Raw genomic sequence first — 21,827 nt, forward strand, 5'->3', positions numbered from 1 at the left:
TGCCTGACCTTGGACTCCAACACAGCCCGTTAAAAACGATAGAGTGAGAGACTGAATCGAACACTGATGATAAATCAAAAAGGACTACCATTGCCACAGCATTCTGGTCAAGATTGTCCTTTACAAATCCTGACAACTCCAGGAGAATGTACTGAGTGCTGTGACCTGCACAAAAAGCAGATGGCGTATTGTGTAAAAGGGAGTTAAACTCCCAGAAATGTAAGAGTTGACTATTGACTAGTTTCTCCAACATTTTAGCTGCTGCAGGTAAGAGAGAAATGGGTCTAAAGGTACTGAGCACCTTGGGGTCCGCATTGGGTTTCTTCAACAAGGCGAGCATGAGGGCCTGCTTCCAGCTCCACAGCTCTACAGCAGACTACAAGGGGGAATGTATCAGCTTGTTCAGAACAGGATTGACAAGTGGAGAGTCCAATTTATGAATGCCCGGAGGACTTTGGAAAAGAGGCGACCCAGACTTACAATTGGACAGTATAAAGAATGAGTCCAACAGGGAGATCTGTTTAAAATGAGACAACAGTGGGCCAGAATATGAACTTTCATCCAGCCTGGTTAGCATCGCCCCTGAGTTGGAAACTGGTTGTAAATCATTTTGATTTTATTAAAAAAGAAGTTGGAGAGCTCCTCGCAGAGGTTAGCAGGAGTCGACAGAAAGGAGTTAACAACCTCTGAACTATGCCAGCTTTGTAGCATTTTTATTGATCCAGTTATAAACTCTGATATCAAGGGAACTTTGTTTTAAAATTTGTTTGCAGTTTCCTTTTTCTGCTATTGAAACAGTGTGTTTTGGTAAGATAAAACAAAGCATGCCGTCAAATGTCTAACATGCTTAATGTAAAAATAGTGAGCAGCACAGCAAATAACGAAGACAATTGTCATTTCAATTGACCAGGGCACTCACGCAAAAAAAACAGTTGAAACCTGTAATGCTAAAATTCACACAAAATTGAATGCTTTATATAAATTTTTCTCTCCAAGCAAGTCTGTGGGGTGCAAAATCTTGACAGAAAGTTGCTACTTCCAGCAACATTTATCTAATGAGCAGGTGGCAGGATCTTCCCATGGAGAAAATGTGAGACTTCTTTGAAGCAAAAGATACAGCACATGAATGCAATGCTGACTTCATTAATTTCTTGACTTCGCTCTTCTCGTTGCCGATATTGAAAACCAGGCTACACTTTGCCACGAAACACAGGAAATGTGTAAATGTTTCTACCTCAAACCAAATGGCTTCTAGGCCTACTAGAGTCATGAAACTTAGCAACCATATTGAGGTTAAAAGAAACTTCAAATTAATAAGAAAACGACATCCATATTTGATGATACCATGTTATACAGATGAAGAAAGACATTGACTTTAAAGCAATGGAAATACAAGATTATTTTCGCAGATTAATGCCATTCTGAAGAAGGCTTCTCAAACTCAGTGCCTGTTCTGACCATTTTAACGTGTTATAGTTAGCTGATCATAACATATTACAATTTGTAATTCTTGATAGAACGAATTTGACCACTTATACTTCCATTAGTGAGAGGTGAAGAATCTAGGGCCAGATGTGCGAAACAAGAGTTTCAAATTCCATACTTGTCGCAAATTGCGACCAGTGTGGAAGTCTGCATACTGACCTATGTACTAATATGTTGTTCACAAAATTCCCAATTGTAGTGGGTCGCAAGCAGTCCTTAACAAAACAAGACCGTGCTTTATTAAAGTTTTCAACTTTCTAAAAGTTGGTTTGAAAGTAGACAGTGGTCCCCTAGACAACTGTTACCTCCCAAACAAACTTTTTGTTTACATTCAAAAACTGGAAAGGTCCCAATGGGAATCTTCCCTTTTGAGAGTGGGTTTCCACTTACCACCCCAACTTGGGGGATGAGGGAGTTAGTACATTTTTCAGTGGTTTGTAACCATTATATTGGTCCTTAACCATTGAAATAGATCGATTAGAATGGCTATTTGGAAGGAATGACTGCAAGACACCCCTTCAAAATAGCGATTCCTTTTCCATTTCTAAACCCAATTAAGGAATGAGAAAAAACCTAGACTACTAAAATGGGTTTAGTGCATTGCAAAAAGCATTTTTGCCATTGTAAACTCCATATTGGAGCATGGGTGACTTTAAAAATGCTTTGTACATCTGGGCATAGTGGTTTATTTTAAATGTGTGATGGTATTTCAGTCACATAGTTTTTTAATGTGAGATATGTAGATTTATATGAATATTAGTTTCAAAAAGTATTTTAACACCTGCTTCTACCTCAACCACATGCCGGTCATGTTATTTGCAAGTGCAGTGTACCAGGTTATTATTCCATCGTCCTGTTAAACTTACGTTCTTTACTTTTGCTTTTTCTTTTGCTATTTTTGTACAGGTACGTACCAAGGACAGTGGATGGGAGGAATGCGCCATGGATATGGTGTTCGCCAAAGTGTGCCATACGGTATGGCTACCGTGATTCGTTCACCCCTAAGAACTTCTCTTGCCTCACTTCGTAGTGAGCAAAGCAATGGCACAGTTCTACATGATATCACTGGAGACAGTCCAGCAGGTACAAGAGGTGGTTTCGTACTGAATTTTCATAGCGACACTGAATCATTGGATGGTAAGAAAAAAGGTCTGTTCAGAAGAGGTTCCTTTCTTGGTAGTATAAAACTAAAAAAATCAGAATCTAAGACCTCAATCTCCAGCAAACGCAGTTCTGTCAGAAGTGAAGCAACAATGAGTAGGATAAGTTCTAGTGATGCTAACTCTACGATCAGTTTTGGTGATGGTGATTTTGATTATTGTCCAGTAGAAGACCACGTTGATGCCACCACAACGGAAACCTACATGGGAGAGTGGAAGAATGATAAACGCAATGGATTTGGCATTAGTGAGCGCTCCAATGGTATGAAATATGAAGGCGAATGGTTGAATAATAAAAGGCATGGATATGGATGTACGTTGTTTCCAGATGGGACTAAGGAAGAAGGAAAGTATAAAAATAATGTTTTGGTCCGTGGAATACGAAAGCAACTTATTCCAATAAAGAACACAAAAACTAAGGAGAAAGTTGATCGAGCAATAGAGGGAGCACAACGGGCAGGTGCTGTGTCAAGGACAAAGGTGGAAATAGCAGTATCAAGGTAGGAACGGTTATTGTGCATGCACGTCCCGTATCCTGTACATTAGATGTTTATGCTGTTTTTTCTGTTCATATAAACTAACGCGTAGCACACTGTGATAACATTCTACCTAAAATGTGTGGGTTTCCGAAGTCTTGAACATTTAGTTTACTGATTACAATTGTGGCAACCCTTATTTTAAAGGTCACCCCCAGATAAACCAATCCAGATTATGTAATTCTAATGGTGACAGGCTCCAGTAAATGATTGATTGACTGTGACATGTGGATGGTTACTAAATGGTATCCTGTTGCTAAATCAAAAAACCCATTACATTGTAAGAAGAATTTTTTTTTTAAGCAGCATGAAAAATTCAAGAAGGTTATGGATAAGATTCCGATTATGGGAAAGCTTGTTTCAGTTAGAAGCTACCAGGTAAGAGAAAGAGTTCCTGCTGTAGTGGCCTAATCTGAGGGTTAACTAACTACCCTTGAGATGCTGAGTGGAGAATATTGAGAGGAGGATACTACCCGGAGTTTATATTAAGGGACTTTGGTCTTCGTGTACCCTGAATGATGTGCCAGACCAAGTTTTAAATAGTATTTGCATGGCTACAGAAAACTGAATGGTTATTTTTTTCTGATTTAGTTCGGGCAAAAAGTGTTGATGATTGTTTTAAACCAGCTGTAGCCTATTCAAAAGATATTTGGGAAGCCATAGGTGTGTAGTCCATTTACCACAAAATAACTGTCTGGCTCAACAGATGTTTCCCTGTAAAAACAGAGAAAGGAAGTCGTTTCCTAAGTGTTCTGATTAGAACCAAACCCCCCTCTGATCTGAGGAATCAAAAATGAAACCAACATTTCAGGCCATCTCCACTAGCTCAGGGAGGGAGACTGAGTAGGGTACCATGCCCAGGTCCAAACTAGGGAGGTCCTCCAAAGAACAGAACCTACGTTTTAACAGACATAATCATAAGGGTGTCTAAACAAGAAATTTGTTTGTGCAGTATTTTAGCAAGAAAGGGTAGCAATGATATTGGTATACAATTTCTGAAATCAGGATATCCATGTGAAGGAGCACAACAAAGGCTTTCCTCATTTGAAAATGTTGTTTATAGTTTTTGATAGGTGTATAATCAGTATATTTGAACTGAGGCTCTGAGCTGGAGCTTCAGTCTTTTAATAGTTATTTCAAATCCTTCTTAGTCTATTCCCAGTCATAAAGTGAGGAAGGGTCTAATTATCACCGGAACAAGAATTGGGATATCCATAGTACTCACTTCAATGCAAGCCCTGGTGTCATTAGTCCTCAATCCCGCTGATGACTCGGGCTACCCAATTTCCTGAGGCCGTTGCTCCTGCGTCTGGAACCTCCGATGGATTGAGTAATCCAATTATGGTATCTGTCTCTGACTGTATTGTTTCTACTCAGGAGCGTTTCTGATCTTGCATGTCAGCAGTTGCTGGCTGGATATGCATCAACCTTTTTTTTAAAAAACTTAATGGGGACAAAATTGCGATTCAGCATTTCGATGGGTAAGCTTCAGACTCAACCAATGCATGGTGTCATGCAGAGTTTGTCTCCACTCTGCTACATTCCACTCTGACAAAGAACGTCGGGATTGTTTTCAGTCATTAGCTTTCTTTCTCTCTTCAGCTGCCACCTGTTTTTCCAACCTCAAAATACTTACGGAATTTTTCTTCTTTCTCCCAGACTCAGTTAGAAGAACTGTTATGGGACCTTTTACCACTGCGCTAACGCGAGCTCTGCAGCTTTACTCAGCTATTTTATGATTGATATTTTAAATCTTACCTGTCACTCGTGCTGCTATTTCGGCGATAGGCGCATTTGTAGTCTGTCATTTGGGGACATTTAGTCAGCTCTGACTTGCACTATAAATTGTTAACCCACCCGCATTTTGCGGGAATTAGGTAGACTTCGGGGGGCTGCTTTGAAAGCGAACGCGGCGTCTCGGCCGCCATCTTGGGTGAGGGTCCTTGGATCGGCCCGTTCTCAGGCGCCATCTTTCGCGGGTCCAGAGGATTTCCTCACAGGACTCCCGCGCGGGTTACTGTCTCAGTATATAAGGAGATGTGCGCACAAGCGCGCAGCGGGCGCGACGGCGGCGCGCTGCAGGTGCGCCAGAGGTAAGCCCGTTTGCGCCCGTTGGCGCACAGGTAGCGACGGGCGCGGGGGGTGCTGCTTCTTCTCCTCCTGCTGTGTTAACCTATTCCAGAGACATGATACTAAGCCTCGATCCAGGTATATCATCACGCCGCCAGCCTTTTACCACTGTGGTCTGCTTAATGCTAGATCTCTTAGCAAACATCACATGGAAATTGCACCGCTCATAGAGTCCTGTGAGTTAGATATTCTTTTCATGACAGAAACATGGACTAGAGTGGACTGTGCGGTAGAACTGGGCTTAGCCTGCCCTCCTGGTTATAAGATCAGGCATAACCCGCGGGTGGGAGCCAGAGGAGGTGGTGTGGGTCTTATTTATAGGGAGTCTTTGGATTTCTCCCAGCTTGAGACTAAGATTATCTCTGGCTGTGAGGTATTAGGCTTTTCCCTGAAAGGACAGGGAGGCACTCTTTATACGGGGTTGTTGTGCTATCGACCCCCTGCTAGTACTTTGTCAGCAGTACCTGAGCTAATCGACACCATCTATGATCTTTTTAATACCCATGCCAGGATTCTGATTTTGGGAGATTTCAATTTATGGCCAGATGGGTCTACAGGATCTGCTTTCTTGGACTTAGTTCAGGCCTGCAGCAATATTCATCTGCAGCAGTTGGTGTCCTCACAGACTCACATCAAGAACCATATTCTCGATTTGGTCTTTGCAGATGCCAGTCAGGTTTCTGTTCGAGACATCCTCCCTCAGTGTTGACGGACCATGCCCTAGTCCATTTCTCCATCGCTCTCCCTGTGGAGACTTCTAGGAGTGGGAGCACTGGTATTCTGACCAAGATTGGTAGGCAGTGGTCGAGGCTACTGAAACAATCTTGGCTGCCGTCCCTGCTGGGAGAGGGTATCCTTTTAGGAGATAGTGTGGATGACAGCTATGAGTCTCTTAGCCGGAAACTCCTAGACTCTCTGGAAGTATTGGCCCCCCTGCGGAGAATTAGGGATAGGTCTAAAATCGCTACGCCTTGGTTTACAGCTGAGTTGTTGCAACTGAAACTTCATTGTAGGCGGGCAGAGCGGACCTGGAGAAAACAATATCTAGAGCCGGATAAAGTCCTCTTTAAACAGGCATTGACGGACTATAAGACGCAGATTAAGGGTGCCAAAGCGAGATTTCTTGAGGAGTCGTTACTACAAGCAGCGAATAAATCACAGACCTTATTTAAGATCTTTAGAGACCTTTCTCGACCAGTCTGTGCTGCTAACAACATCCCAGCCTCTCAGGCTCTGTGCGACTCCCTGGCGCAAGCCTTTGAAGATAAGATCGCTCTGATTTTGAGCAAGCTTGCTTTGTCGACCACGCCTGCCATTCATTCTGTGCCTGTTTCCGTGCCGGCGACTGATTCAGAGACCGTAGAGGTAGATGGCAGACAGGTACGGCTGGACAGTTTTCCACCCCCGTCCTTTGAGGATTTCTGTTCTTTGGCAAACAGTGTATCCTCTGGCTCCCCTAGGGACCCATTGCCACATAAATATTGGAAATTGTTCCAGGCAGAGCTTTTTCCTCCACTGTATGCTATCTGCTGCCAATCCCTTACCTCGGCTCGAGTCCCGGATAGTTGGAAACTCGCGGTGGTTTCCCCATTGCTGAAGAAAGAAACACTGGATTCCACCTGTCCAGCGAACTATAGACCTATATTGCTGCTCCCTTTTCCTATTCAGATTCTGGAGAAACTGGTCACTAAACATCTGTCCGATTTTATGGAGACTAACATCTGTCTGGACGTGACCCAGTTTGGCTTCAGACCAGCTCACGGTACTGAGTCCGCCTTGGTGACCGTCTTGGACGATCTTCGTTCGCGAGTCGACATTGGACGGGCAGCCTTTTTAGTGCTGCTCGACATGTCGGCCGCGTTCGACACGGTCAACCATGCCATCCTGGTCAATAGACTAGAGGAAATCAGAGTGACGGGCTTGGCCCGTGAGTGGCTGGTTTCTTATCTGGGGGGCAGGTGTCAGGTGGTAGCCTTGCCACCGTTTCAGTCTGACATCAAGGTGGTTGGGCAGGGTGCCATCAGCCCCATTCTGTTTAATCTCTATCTTCGGCCTCTGGTGAGATTGATTAAATAATTTGGCATTGCGGTCATTAATTACGCTGATGACACGCAACTTATTTTTTCCATCGAGGGTAAGGATGCGGTGTCTCTGGAGACTTTCCATCGTTGCATGGCAGCAACCGCAGATTGGCTGAGGCAAAACTCCCTGCAATTTAAAAGCTCCAAGACAGAGGTACTGCATTGCTCGATGGATCGTGTCTCCTGTCCGCTGCCATCTGATTTCTGGCCTACCTCCTCCCAGGATGCTCCTTTGGCAGCAGGTTCCGTCCGGAACCTGGGTGTGAGGTTTGGGCCCAATCTTCAGCTAGACGTATTTGTAAACAAGACTGTGGCCACTTGCATGGCGCTGCTCCGCATGCTATGGAAAATCCTCCCGTTGCTACCGGTCAATGCTCGGCCAGAGGTGGTGCGTGGCATTATATTGAGCAGGTTGGACTATTGCAACGCATTGCTATTAGGAGCACCCGCCAATTTGGTGGGTAAACTGCAACGAGTGCAGAATATGGCTGCTAAGTTGGCCCTTTCTCGGCGGCGCTCTGATTCTTCCACCACGGCGCTGGCAGACCTTCACTGGTTGCCTATCTCGCAGCGGATCATTTTTAAAGCACTATGTTTGGTGTTTAAGGCGCTTCATGGGCAAGGCCCTGTCCCGCTGCAGGAAATGTTCATGTGGTATGTACCTGCACGTCCTCTCCGTTCATTGTCAGCTTTTCTACTGGTGGTTCCGAAGGTTCTGAGGGCCCAGATGGGCGGACGGTCCTTTAGATTTGTGGCAGCCAAATGTTGGAACTCCCTACCCCTGTCGCTGAGAAGTATGGGGGATCTTTCCTCCTTTAGGAAAGGATTAAAAACTCATCTTTTTCCTAGGTTAGGTTAATTTTTGTTTGGACATTGTAACATCACGTTTTGTTGGTAATAAGTCGAAGCGCCAGGATACCCTTTGGGTGACAGTTTTGCGCTCTATAAATACGCGATACAATACAATACAATAATTTCAGGATTGGATTATGAAACCTTTTTCTATTGGGATAAACGTCTTATGACTGTGCAAACTGTTGCCGCATGCTCTTGTCTCAAACTACTTGCTTGCCAATCAGTGGCTTCCCTCTTGGAAGATGTGACTGACTTCCAGTTCAGAAATGTGTGCTATTTAAAGCTCTGGGTTTTACTTTAATGCTCTGAACAATTCTGGTCCCCTCTATCCTGGTCCCTAATAACTTTCAGAAAAAGGTTATAAAAAATTGTCTTTTCCAACTTTCCTAATTTCAAGACTTGTTAGTATGTTGTCTCTGTACAGCGCTAGGACAGCCAATATCGGGTATCTATGTGCTTTAAATGCTATAAATGCATATAGTCAGTGGGAGGATCTTCACATCTCTAGCCCATCTGTTTCCCCTGATTCCTAGTCCTCCACTCTTCACAGTACCCTACTTGCCTAAAGAGGAATTAGGAAGCCTCAGAAGTTTATTCCAATCTCCGGCCCATCTGACAATGCTTGGCATATATAGGGGAAAAGAAAACCCTCCTCTTTTCCGCCTGTTTCAGTGAGAGCAAAGGGCATTGGTGGGACCTAGTAGTAAGGCCCTCCCCTTATAAAATAGTGAATTGCACCCACCGTATTTGTGTTGTCCCTGCAGATACACCTCAGCCTTTGGTGGAACGCGGTCAATTTCCCAGGTTTTGTGAAGTGCTGATATTTCTGTATGGTCCTTGTCTGAAGTCCTGCCTTGGCAGATCTTTAGGCTGTGCAGATGTATGTATCTATATGGTATTTTTATAGCGCAAACCTAGCGAAAAGGCAGCAGAGCGCTGTACATGGTCAAATCCCAGATCTACGGGGGAATAAATGGTAAGTGACTTAGAGGGGCCTTGTTTCAAGTTCCTTGATTTAGAACAGATGGGTCTACAACTCCCTGGTATGCAATGACTCAATTCTCAACAGTAACTGCTCATTCTACTGACTGTGGGGATCACCTTTATGGAGTCCGGTAGTGCTCGATTATGCAGAATGGATGACCTGTAACGCACCTCAGAGCAAATACCTGAGTATTCATCACAGAGAACAGGGGTTACGTGTTCTCATTCCCGATTAGCCTTTTTCGGTGTAAAGGAAAAGGACACATTCATGGTAGCAAGAGAGCAATCAAAGGTGTGACAAAATGATGGGGCCACCACCTGTGCAACATCTTAAAGGAGGTGAGAAGTGGTTCACAAGGAGAATAGATTTTGATAGAGTTTAGGCAGGTAATGCCTTCATTACAGTGCTAGGTAGAAATTAGAAACATTTGTAAACATCAACTAAAAAGGATACTGTTAAGTAGATTTTGTTCTTGTTGACTGTAATAGAATGTCTAATGTCTTTAATTTTAGATTTAAAAATATCTAATAACGAGGCACATAGTTCTTGGAAAGAGAAATCATTTGGGTAAAGGAGCCCTAGTTGTTGAGCTCATTGAAGACCTCAAATGTAGCTTTCATATTATAAGAGGTATGAAAACTCTGTCTTGATAGTGTGAGATGCTGGCAACAAAAAGCTTTTTGTTTTCATAACATTTTATTGTTGACAGACAATAGAGGCCCGGACAATGTCCAGGGCCAAGCATCGCATATGCCAACGTTTTACAATGAGACCCTCTGAATGAGGGTATATAAAACAGGATCTGTACAAAATGAACATTACAACCAAAAACAACGGTGTCACCTGATCAACTTATCCTACAGTTATTCATGAGTCAAATATCAATTTTACAGTACGTGCACAGCTAGGCCTAGAGTCTGCATCCGACATGAAATCAACATGGCACATCTTCAATGCTTTGCGCAGGGGGAACTGGTTCAAGGAAAAGACCGCGATAGTCGGCCCATCGCTTCCATATTTTCAGGTGTTTCTGAGGGCCGCCGTGCACCTTAAAAATTGGTATTTCAAGTCCCATGGAAAAGTCAAGTCCACGCTTCCAGGTCCCAGCCGAGGGCAGTGAGGCCACCTTCCATGCCCTGGCAACGTCGCGCTTAGCAAGGGTAGGCCCTAGGAATAGCAAATGGAGTTTATATCTGTTCCTTCCATCTCCGTCAGTGATATGAAGCATGGTTAAGTGCGGTGAATGTGGGATATCCCACCCCAGGACCTCGGAAAGGCAGGTCAGCACCCCACACCAGAATCTTGCCAGGGCTGAGCATTCCCAGACAGTGTGAAGGAAGTTGCCCACGGCTGAATCGCACCAGAGACGAGAGGGGGAAGCGATCATCCCAGCGCGCCAGAGCTTATATCAGCTAAAGTGTGCCCTATGGAGGTATTTGAATTGTATGAGCTGAAGATGTGCTGCTATGGCTGCACTGCGCGGGGAATTCATAGCCTCCACCCAGTCATCTTCATCGAGGGGACCCAAGTCACTCTGCCAAGCCTCCCTCGTCCTATGAAGAGTATTATGACTATGAATGACCAGGGTACGATACAGCGCTGTGATTTTGTGAGCGCCCATCTCGCCCCTGAATAGATTTTTTAATAAAAACACGCCATCGCTTTATTTTTTCATCTTTTTTAAAACTGATCTAGAGAAAAGACCACCAAATATATGACCCGCTTGATGTATGGGTCTTTTGAGGTGATAATTTGTTTGAACACGCAAAAGAATCACATATCTTAGTAACACTGTGCTCTGGTTAAATTCCCCCATGTCTCAGAATTATGAAGTTCTAGCAGCATATGGAGCTCAAACAATAGATAGTACAGATAAAACTCCATCAAAGGAGGAACATTCTCCCAGTGGTTGGAGAACAGCCACATGCAACCTTGCTTTTGAGGAAAGAAAGATGGAACAGGCTATTAACTTTACAACCCTTAAAGACGTGTAGGGAGATCTCTGTGATGCTTAAAGATTCTTTATAAATGTTTGCTGCCCCCTCCTTTACTGTGGCTCCTCTGAAAACCTCTACCATTATGTATGAAACTGAGATTACTGGTTGAGAGTGGTGAAACCCTACTTCAGCAGCAACCACGATTCTTGTTTGGGTGAAATACAAGCAAACTCCAAAGTAACCTTTGCTTAATCCTCTGATAGCTTTGCACAAGGCAATCAGGCGTAACTTATAGGCAATGTGTAAAGTATTTATGCAGCACACGAATAGTAATAAAGTGAAAACACGGCATAAGAAAAATCTCACACCAATTTAGAACAATAAAGTAAAATGTAATAAATGATTTAACACCAAACTAACAAAAAGCCAAATTGTAGAACTGTAGATATGCAATTTAAAAGATTTAGGTGAGGATAGTGCAAAAAAGCACAAAGCGCTACTCACCATTATCTGGTTGTGCGAGTCCGGGTGAAAGTTACAAGTTCATCGTGGTCAGCCTGATGTGCAGGCCCTGATACAGGGACCAGTGTAGTCCTTCTGAAAGAGTTCCCTTCTGAAGTCCAGGGCAAAGAGTTCCGTTTGCGGTGGAGGGGGCTGCGAGGAGCAGGGAAAGCATTGCAGATGGTCGTTGCTGTAGCAGGAAGAGCAGACCGGGCGTCGCAGGCGATCATTGCTGTTGCACGAAAATCCTGTAAGGCATTGTGGACGGGGGCTGCTAGAGATTCACGTTGACTGTCACTGAAGCTGTTGATGCTATAGTGCGAAGCGCAGCTACCGAGTTGCTGGTAGTCACTGCAGCGCAAAGAGTTGGTTCATCGGCGCTTTGTGTTGGTGGACACGTTGTCCATCTCCCCCATATTCAGTTGACGCCACTGCTAAAGGGGATTTGTTCTTTGGCCATAGACCATGGCTGGGGCGGGCAGGGTTCTAACGTAATACTCCTGAGGTCTGCCCATCCCTCCCAGATTTTATGGTGTTTCTGAGGGCATCCTCTTGACAGGTATATCGGACAATCCAGCTCCATGCAGTGATCCATATTTTTGGCCCATTGTTTGACAGACTGAGCAGCGGTAGCCTACGCTATGTCCCTTTTGGCTGCTACTAGGCCCAACCAGAGCAGTGCCCTCTGATACGTGTTCCCTTTTACATCGCCTGTTATTTTGGGGTATCGGGGTATCCTCCATCCCAGAACACCCTCTAAAGTCCCTTGCATGCCATTCCAGAAGGTTGAGAGGGTTGGGCAGTACCAAAATGTGTGGACCAAATCTCTGACTGGGCTGTCACATCTAAGGCAGGCACCTGAAGCGATCAAACCTTTCCGAAACAACTTGAGGTAAATGGGGTGGAGAAGCTTCAGCTGAATCAGTCGGAACTTTCTGGAGGCAGCCACTGCCTCAGTCCAGTCCTCGCCATCAAGCGGGCCCAGGTCCTGCTCCCATGCCTCCATCACCTTTGCCATGCAATCCAGCATGTTGTGAAGTATCATTCAATATATTTTCAATAGCTTGTGTTCTGGAATATTAGTAGGTAGGAGTTTTGCTTCCAATGAAGAAAATTCAGGAATGGCCGGCACAGGCTGTATGTAGGGCGTGAGTGTGTGTTGGAGTTGAAGCTGTTGGAAAAACTGGCTATAGTGTAGGTAGAATTCTGCTTGTGTGTCTTGGAAGGATTTCAGTAATCCATTTTGCATCAGGTCACCTAGTACCGAGATACCTATTGTGTCCTATGCATAAAAACTGCAAAGTGTCGCGAACTGTGGAAGGCAAGTCCCTCTCCTTAGGAGGGTCTCTAAAGTCTCCAAACTTCCCTTTGTGCAGAATCAAAATTAGCCAAGCTTCGATATCAAAATCCTGTTTTTCTAATCTGTAAGGTCAACCTCTCCTTTTCTGACTAGAGGCGTATTATTTTACCCCTCTGCGCCAAGAAGTCTGGCATTAGTGCACTCAATTAATAACATAACTTGTGGGGCTATATTTATGCATTGTTTATAGTCGGTAGGAACAGCAGATTCAATGTCAGGAGTTAAATGCAGCTGGGGCTAGGTCTCCTTAGGTATCATTAGGTCTAGATTTTGCTCATTGACCATATTGTTTACTTTTTTTTTTATAAACTTTTTTATTGTAAAGTTTAGGGCATAGTATAATCGCACAACAGATATATTGTTCATCATGCACTGGCACAAACTCCGTTAACACTGCATATATCAATAATACTCGTGACATCAGGAACGTCTCCACTGTCATTGTACAAACTCCATCCACCCCCCTCCCCTTCTAATCGGATATCTCGGTCTCCATGCTAGGCGGTTCACAGATATACCCTCTGAATTTATTCCAAGCTCCCCAAACTCTTCCCCATTTTTGAGGACACCCCCGATGTACATATGCCGCTTTCTCCGCCACAATAGCTTCATCCATGTCTTTACACCACTCTTGTAGTGTAGGTGACTCTCCTGAACCCCACCTCCTGGCAATATTCCGCTTAGCAAACATTCTCCACGTTACCCAGTCCTGCGCTGAATGGTTAAGATCAGTTGGTTCCCACATGTTTAGCAGGCATCTTTTCGGCTCTGGTATCAATCATATCTCTACGGTTTGTGATACAGTCCTCATTATCTTAACCCAATATGCCACAATCTTCGGACATTTCCATATGGTGTGATAGAAAGTGCCCTCCCCCCCACAATCTGGCAGGCAGAACTGATGTGAAGCCGTCCCTATTTTGTAGAGGGTCAATCTAGTGTAATATGTGCAATGAAGTATTTTGAGTTGTCCCAACCTTAGCCGCGAAGGTATTGCAACCTCATGGGGAGACGACAGTGCCCCCTGCCAATCCGTATCATCGAATTCTCCCAGATGCCGGGACCATTTTTATCTAAGTGCCAACATGGGGTCCGGTAGATTGTTAATCAACTTACGATAGGTGAGGGAGGTGGCCTTTTTTTGCATATACTCAGTCAGTAACCTGTCCTCTAGAGGAGTAGCCTCCGGTAAGATGGTGCCTGATGTTAAAACCGCCTGTAGTGCATGCCTAATCTGCATGTACCTAAAAATCTCAGAAGACGCTAGCTCATATTGGACCCTCAGGTGCTCAAACGAGACCATTTTGCCCTTTTTCCAGAGATCACCCACCGTAGATATTCCCATTGCATCCCATTTACTAAACCCCTTACTGTTTCTGAGTCGCCCAAGCCGTTGTAAATTTCGGAGAGGTGTCATTTGCGTGATGACACCCCCCCCCCCGCCATCCCAACCTGGCATGTGCCGCGTACCATATGTTAACTGTGTGTGCTGTTGGCCCAACTAGTGATTTAGATCCATTTCTGTTATATAGTACTGACATGACCCCTTCCTCTCCCAGCCATTGCCTATCTGCCTGAAACGCTGGATCCGTCTGGGGTGCATGTATCCAGTGATTAATTACTTTCAATTGAGCTGCCCAGTAGTACAATTGTATATTCGGAAGGGCTATACCACCATCATACCAGCTCCTGACCAACTTGTCTTGCGCAATGCACGCTCGTTTATTCCCCCATAGCAGACTGGAGACTTCTGCCGCTATTGTTTTGAAGTAGCTCGGTGGTACGGTAAACGGGGTATTTTCTAAAACATGTAAAAATCGGGGGAGCGCCATCATTTTAAAAAGTGCTGCCTTTCCCAGCAACGTCAGCAGTAAGTTGCGCCAGTAAGTCGTGTCTCGTATAAATCGCTCCGGGGGGGCCTAAGATTTTGCTGAAAACATTTGTCAGGTTTGGGTGTCACGTGAATGCCTAAGTACTTGAAGGTATCATCAGTGATCTGTAGTGGGCAACCCTCGGGAAGCAACGGCGGCGGGCCATGTAATATAAATAAAATCGTTTTGGACCAGTTAATAGTGTAACCAGACACCCGACCAAAAATTTCACAAATATTTAAAAGCACCAAAATGGATCGCCTAGGGGATGTTAGATATAACAGCACATCATCCGCGTACAGGGAGATGCGATCTTCCCAGTTTGTTGTCCACCTGAGCCCCCGGATCATTGGTTCCCATCTGATCCATGCCGCCAGTGGTTCCAACACAAGTGCGAACAATAACGGGGATAATGGACACCCTTGGCGTGTTCCACGTGTCAATGGGAAATCCCTAGATATATGTCCATTGGCCACTACGTGCGCTAGAGGTTTAGTGTATAGTTGCCGTATCCATGCACTGAATTTTGGGCCAAAGCCTAAGTTTCTAAGGACTGCAAAAAGATAGGGCCATTCCAGCATGTCAAATGCCATCCGGGCATCTAGGGAGAGGATGTCCGCCGGTTCTTGAATGTAAGGCATGCAAGCCAACACTCCATGCAGCCGCCTTAAGTTAAGAGCTGTGCTTCTATTTGCATAAACCCTGACTGATCTGAGTGAATTAGGGTCAGAAGGTGTGGGGTTAATCGCGTCGCTAAAAGTTTGGCAAGGATTTTGGCTTCGGCATTGATTAACGATATCGGACGATAAGAGGTGCAGTCTTCGGGGGGCCTACCAGGCTTTGGGATCGTCACTATGGTGGCCATTCGCTGATCATGTGGGAGCTCCCCTGCCTCCAAACTCTCAAGATACATATTTAGAAGATATGGGGCAGTCATATCGGCAGTCTTTTTGTACAGTTCAATGGGTATACCATTAGGCCCCTCCGCTTTTCCGGATTGTAAAAAGCCAATAGCCATCTGCAGTTCCTCGATTGTGAGGTCTGACTCCAGCATGAGGGCCGCCTCTGGTGATAGTGTAGGCATATTAATATCTTTAATGTAAGTTTGAGCCTCGTCCGTCGATATAGTCGTTTGTGACGTGTACACCCGCCTGAAATACCCGGCCAATGTATTTACTATTTCCTCCGGTGCAGCCACCAGGAAGCTATCCGGAGTGCGTAGCTGTGCTATCGTTCTCTGTGCCCGCTCCTTTTTATCAAGCCAGGCTAGAAGTTTGCCTGCCTTATCACCTATTTCAAATATCTTGTGTCGCGTAGCCTGCAACCGCACCTTAGTCACTTCTCGCTGATATTCCCTAAATTCCCATTGTTTAAGACGCAAGGTTTGGGATGTTTTTGGTGACGGGTTTTGTGCGTGTTGGTCATTAGCTCTAGTCAGTTCAGTTTCTCTAGCGTCTGATTCTGCTTGTTTCTCACTTTTGTGACCTGCAATAGATGAGATGGCCTGTCCACGGATAACCGTTTTGTAAACTTTCCAAAGGATGCTAGGGGACTGAATCGATGAGGCGTTTTCCTGGAAGTAATGACGTATTGCTGTAACAATGTCTTTTGAAATCTTGGGCATGTAAATACCCAGGATATATGGGGTAGACTCGTCGTCTTAACTTGTGATTGTTCGCTTATGTCAATATTATTGGAGAGTGATCCGAGATACCTCTAGGACGGATCTCAATGTTTACCACATTTGCAAGGCTATCTGCGTTGTCAAGAAATAGTCGAGTCGGGAGAGGCTATTATGTACCCCTGACTGAAAGGTGTATTGCCGTGCAACGGGGTGTCTATATCTCCATGCATCTGTAAGCCTGAGGGTGTCTAAAAATCCCTCTATACGTGTAGTGCCTGCCGTGTTCATTTTGGGGGGATACCGATCCTGTGTTCCATCAAGTACAGTATTAAAGTCCCCACCAATTAGCATTTCCTCTGCTGGGAGATCCAATAAAAATGTGCTAAGTGCTGGGAGGGCCACTGAGTAAGTGGCGGGGGGGTGTATACTGACACTATATTGAACAGTCTCCCTTCCCACTGACATGTAATAGCCGCGTATCGACCATGGTCGTCTGTCCGAGTTTGCTTGATTATTAAAGGAAAGTGTTTACGCACTAAAATACGACACCCCTCGAACCAGAAGAGAACTCAGAATACACAACCATGTGAAACCCCCAGCGGTCCATTGCCTTACAAGCCGAGCCCACCAAATGCGTCTCTTGCAACAGGACCACCGCCGGTGCACACCGCTTTAAATACTGAAGAACCAAACCTCTCTTTATCTTATCTTCTAGCTCATGTACATTCCATGTAATCCACGACAGAGGAGCTATCGGGGACACTGGGGGTGTATGCGAACTAGACTCTTGCTGTTCCTGCATCATCCCTGTTTGCCATAGGTAACATGTAATGCCACAGGATCACATCCATAGTATGTCCAAAGATCATTATCTGATAGGTAGTTTGCTATTCTCGCCCTTGTGAAAATCATAACTAATAACATGAAATACCATCGTAACAGTTCCCCCCCCCTACCCACCCACCTCCCTGCCTCCCTGCTTGACGGACTTAAAACTACCCATCACCCCAACTGTGCAGAGTTCTTAGTACCCTTCCCATTTACCATTCGGCGGGGGTGAGAGTGAGCTTCCGCTGCCCCTTAGAGCCCCCCCAAACCTGTAGCAATCGCTTACTCCCCCATGTTTCTATCCGACCGAGTCGGCCAAGTTATTTAAGGATACAGCGTTCTTGTCATGGTTGGTCCATGCCTCCAAATACAGTCAGAAAAGTTCCTGTCCGTTGTCGGACCTGTACAGCAGTACCATGGCAGTCTCTGCTGGTAACAGTACTACGGTCCCATAAACTAAAAGCATATTCAGATCCAAACGATATCGTCGTTGTGTTCCACTATGTCTCTGCTTCCCTGTGACATACGACATATTCCAGTGCATTAGGTTATCCCTGTTCTTCCCCCATCTCATGGTCCCCGCGTCGAGCGTCGCTTCCTCCTGATCTTCCCGTTCGGGTGGCCTTACGTCATCCCTCCAGCCATTCCTGCACATCTTCTGACGACGTAAAGAACCACGCTTTACCTTCGGCTTTCACCCTCAATTTCGCCGGAAACAGCATGGAATACTTGATTCCTCGATCACTGAGAATCTTTTTAACTTCGAGAAATCCTCGGCGCTGTTTCGTAACAGTCGCAGTGTAATCTGGAAAAATTGTGATGGTTGCATTGTCTATTCGTAATGGAGAGGCAGCGCGAGCAGCTTGCAATATCACATCTCTGCCCCTGGCTTCAGCCTACCTCCAGGGACCCGATGCGCCCTTTCGACGGAGAAGTAGTTGGACAGACCACGTGGCTGAAGGTGGGTCGTGATTAGGTCTTCAACAAACAGGTCAAGGGCTGAGCCACCTGCCCGTTCCGGCACACCAATAAGACGAATGTTGTTCCGCCGTGACCTCCCCTTCTGGTCCTCCAGCTTTGCCGTCATTAACTTATTGTCTGCCATAAGCTGCTGGACTTGTTTTTTAAGGGTGGTCATATCGGCCATCAGAGTTGCCGTAGTAGTTTCAACCTCTGTTACTTTTGTGGACATTTTATTGAAATCAGCACAAATTAAGGTGAGATCCACTGCCAGAGGACCAATGCGTGAGTCCACTTTGTTCAGAGTGGTCATAATATCTTGTAGAGTCACCTCTAGTTTGTCATCAGCCCTCGCGCCATCTGGAGAAGGAGTATCCGTGTTCGATGGGTCCGGCTCTGTTTTAGTATATGCGTATTTGTCCAGCCTTCACTGGTTAGGGCCTTTTGGGTTTCTGTTGCTCATCGTGGCACCTGGATGCGTCCACGCAAAGTCCGAGGGGGGGGGGGTTAGGAATGGTATTCGCCGCCGCCTGCCTGAGAGCTAACGTAGCCCACGCGGCCTGTTGGCTTTCACACTCCTACCCTTACCCCACAGCCTCTTCTCTTACTTCTCTTGGTCAGCGCTGTCCCTAAGAAATCCACTTGTGCGAGTCACTCAAGTGAGTAATACAGTTCTGGGACACCGTGCCCCACGATCACTCTCCATCCAGCAAAAATGGCGCAGATCAGCACGTCTCCCTACTGCCCTTCACGATGGGAGACGCACAATGCCACTGCCCTCCTGCCGGTCGAGGAGCTTATGGTGCGGCGAGTCAGTCGGGGAGCTATTAACTTTTGGATCCCAGGTGCGGATATGCACAGTGAGGGGAGGATGACCGTCAATGCCACATTCCCTGAACGCCAGGGCAGACAAACTCAGCTGCAGATACCTAGTGGATTATGAATGTCATCTCCATCTGAAGGTGATGCTTGGTCTCTTTGGGCAATGGGGAGATCCTTGGTTAGATGTATTCGCCACCGTGGAGAATGCACAATACCAGCAGTTCTGCACGCTAGAGTTTCCAAGGCGGCTCTCACTCGGAGACGCTTTTTGTCTCAAGTGGAGCTTAGACCTCCTGTACTCCTTTCCACCCGTACCACTCTTGTCCAGAGTTCTCATGAAGATCAAAAACGGCCAGGCCCAAATCATTCTTGTGGCTCCATACTGGGTGCTGGAAACTAATATCCCGAGGTGTTGCACTTGGCCATTGGTCCTCCGAACACGCTGCCCTTTTGGGAGGATCTTCTGTCACAGCACCAGGGAAGGGTTCTCTACCCGAACCTGTCAACACTCCGTTTTTTTTGCATGGAGCTTGAGCGGTGACAGTTGACCACTTTCCACCTTCCTCCCAAAGTCTTAAACGCTATTTTGGGAGCCAGGCATCCCTTCATCAAGATGGTATACACCTGGCATTCGGGAAAGCTTGTAGCATGGTTTACAGAAAGACAGTTTGATCCCCTTTTTAGTCCTCCTTACCATCAAGACAGCCTTTCTCGTGGCTATAACATCTGCCTGGAGGGTCATTGGGCTTCAGGCCATGCCATCAAAGCCTCCTTACCTGATCATCCACACAGACAAACTGGTGCTTCGTACAATTTTTAATCTTCTGTAGGAGAATTCCTTTCTGTACTTGCAATTAAATGATGTTGCAGTTGTTGAGCTGCAGTAGGATGTGGGCTCTGGTAAGCTCAATACACGTGACATTACATTTGAATAGAATAGCTTGCTCCCTATAATGCTCAGACTGACCAAAGGATAATCTTCTCCCATTCTTTATACCTTCTTGGGACCTCTTCAGGTTTCCCAACATGGTTTAGGTAGGAGTGTGTGCACCACTTTCTCTTTGCCTCTGTGCCCACTCCTATAATAGTATTCCCTTATTTACATAGAACCATTCAATCACGGCATACTCTTTCGGGATTGTGCCAGTACAGACATGAATCATATTTTAGTAGGAGAGACACACAAGCATCTTAGCCCCATCAGCAAATGGCCGTTGTAACTCTGACACTATGCACTGCCGGTGGTGTGCAAAGCAGAGATCTTAGTTTAAAAATACTCCAAACAATTATACTGATTAAGCTCAGAAAGAGCATCTCCTAACTATGTTTCTCATTCAGACAAGAGATTATTCGTCCGGGTATGCCCAAATATGAGTATCTAAATTTTTGTTCTGTGAAGATGAATGAATGAATATGGTTCTTCTTTATCCAGCAGCGCATGTGTTTAAAGCCAATTGTTATATTAGTTTCTTTGTTTGAAGGTTTGCTCGTACCAGGATTTATTAGAATACCTGCCAACTGCCTATAACCCCTTCCCCCTCACTCTCACCAGTAGAGGAAAGCCCCCCCACCTCCCAAGGAACTGCTTGCTTGATTCTTATGTTTTGAAAATGCCCAGTTTGTTAGGTGGCACACAAAATTATCAATGCAGTCAGAGTCGTAGAGTGTGATTAAGCCGGAATACATTTGCCCTCTAACAAATTTAGTTAACAAATGTATGAGAGGCTGTAGTGTTTCTAGGTTTATTAATTGTTTTCCACTCAATGTGTGTGATGTATGGAGGACATGTATTTTCAAAAGAAGGGAGATCCCACAATTTACAAGAACCTGAAATAGTGAAGAGTATTAGAGAAACAATGGTTCATTGGGGCAGTTAGTCCTATATACATATCTAAAAACCGAGGCTTTTCGCAAATAAATACTATTTCGTGAATTTACATTTAGAGCCCAAATGCAACAATTTAGTTAGAAAGGCAAATATGATGTAGGACAACAAATAATGATTTTATGCAATTGGTTTATTCGTTGCAACATATTATCTTGTTTTTGTTTTTTGTCTCTTTTTAAAGATGATTATCACGATCCAGTGCTCACAAAAAAACTTGCATCTTTTCTTTAAAAGCATAATACTAAACGCCTTTTGCTAATTTTATATAATGAAATAAGGAGGTAGGTTGACGGCGTTTAGATCTCATTCAGTTGAGATCCTCATCAGAACAGGTAAGTGAGCACCTAGTATCTCTGGAGAAAAGAGAGAGAAAGAGAGAGGGATCAGACAGAGGGACCCGAGGTGCCTCCTCAGTTATCTACATTTAGTGTACTTGCCAAGTAGAGGTTAATTTCAATGAGTGTGTCGCATCTAATGTGTACATATGGAATCACTACTAATATAGAAAGAGGGGCAATTTGATTCCTGGTGCGAAGGAGACGCATTTTTGTCAGTCCCAAGGGAGGATGCAATATTTTGAGGATGGAGTGGGTTAATTAATAAATCTGGGGAACTTCACTATCAACATATCAAGGTTGTCACCACGTACTCAAGAAGGGCCAGAGCAGCAGTCTATCTGAATCACATAGATGGGGGTGTGGAATTCTCTCATGTGTTGAGTGCACCCGTGGTTAAAAAGCCTAATGATTTAAGAAACAGTATGGAATTAAGATCAAGACATACTGTTAGGCTGTGTACTTAATA

General features: G+C 45.0%; 1 protein-coding gene across 1 annotated transcript in view; it reads left to right on the forward strand.

The window, feature by feature from the left end:
• JPH1 (junctophilin 1) overlaps positions 1-21,827 on the forward strand; it is a 454,495-nt gene that overhangs the window by 67,175 nt on the left and 365,493 nt on the right. The window contains exon 2 of the mRNA XM_085605419.1: positions 2,392-3,145. Within this exon, the coding sequence (XP_085461545.1) occupies positions 2,392-3,145 (754 nt within the window). The remainder of the gene's footprint in view (positions 1-2,391; positions 3,146-21,827) is intronic.

Source organism: Triturus cristatus, chromosome 5_1 (assembly GCF_964204655.1).
Source record: "Triturus cristatus chromosome 5_1, aTriCri1.1, whole genome shotgun sequence".
NCBI classification, from domain to species: domain Eukaryota; kingdom Metazoa; phylum Chordata; class Amphibia; order Caudata; family Salamandridae; genus Triturus; species Triturus cristatus.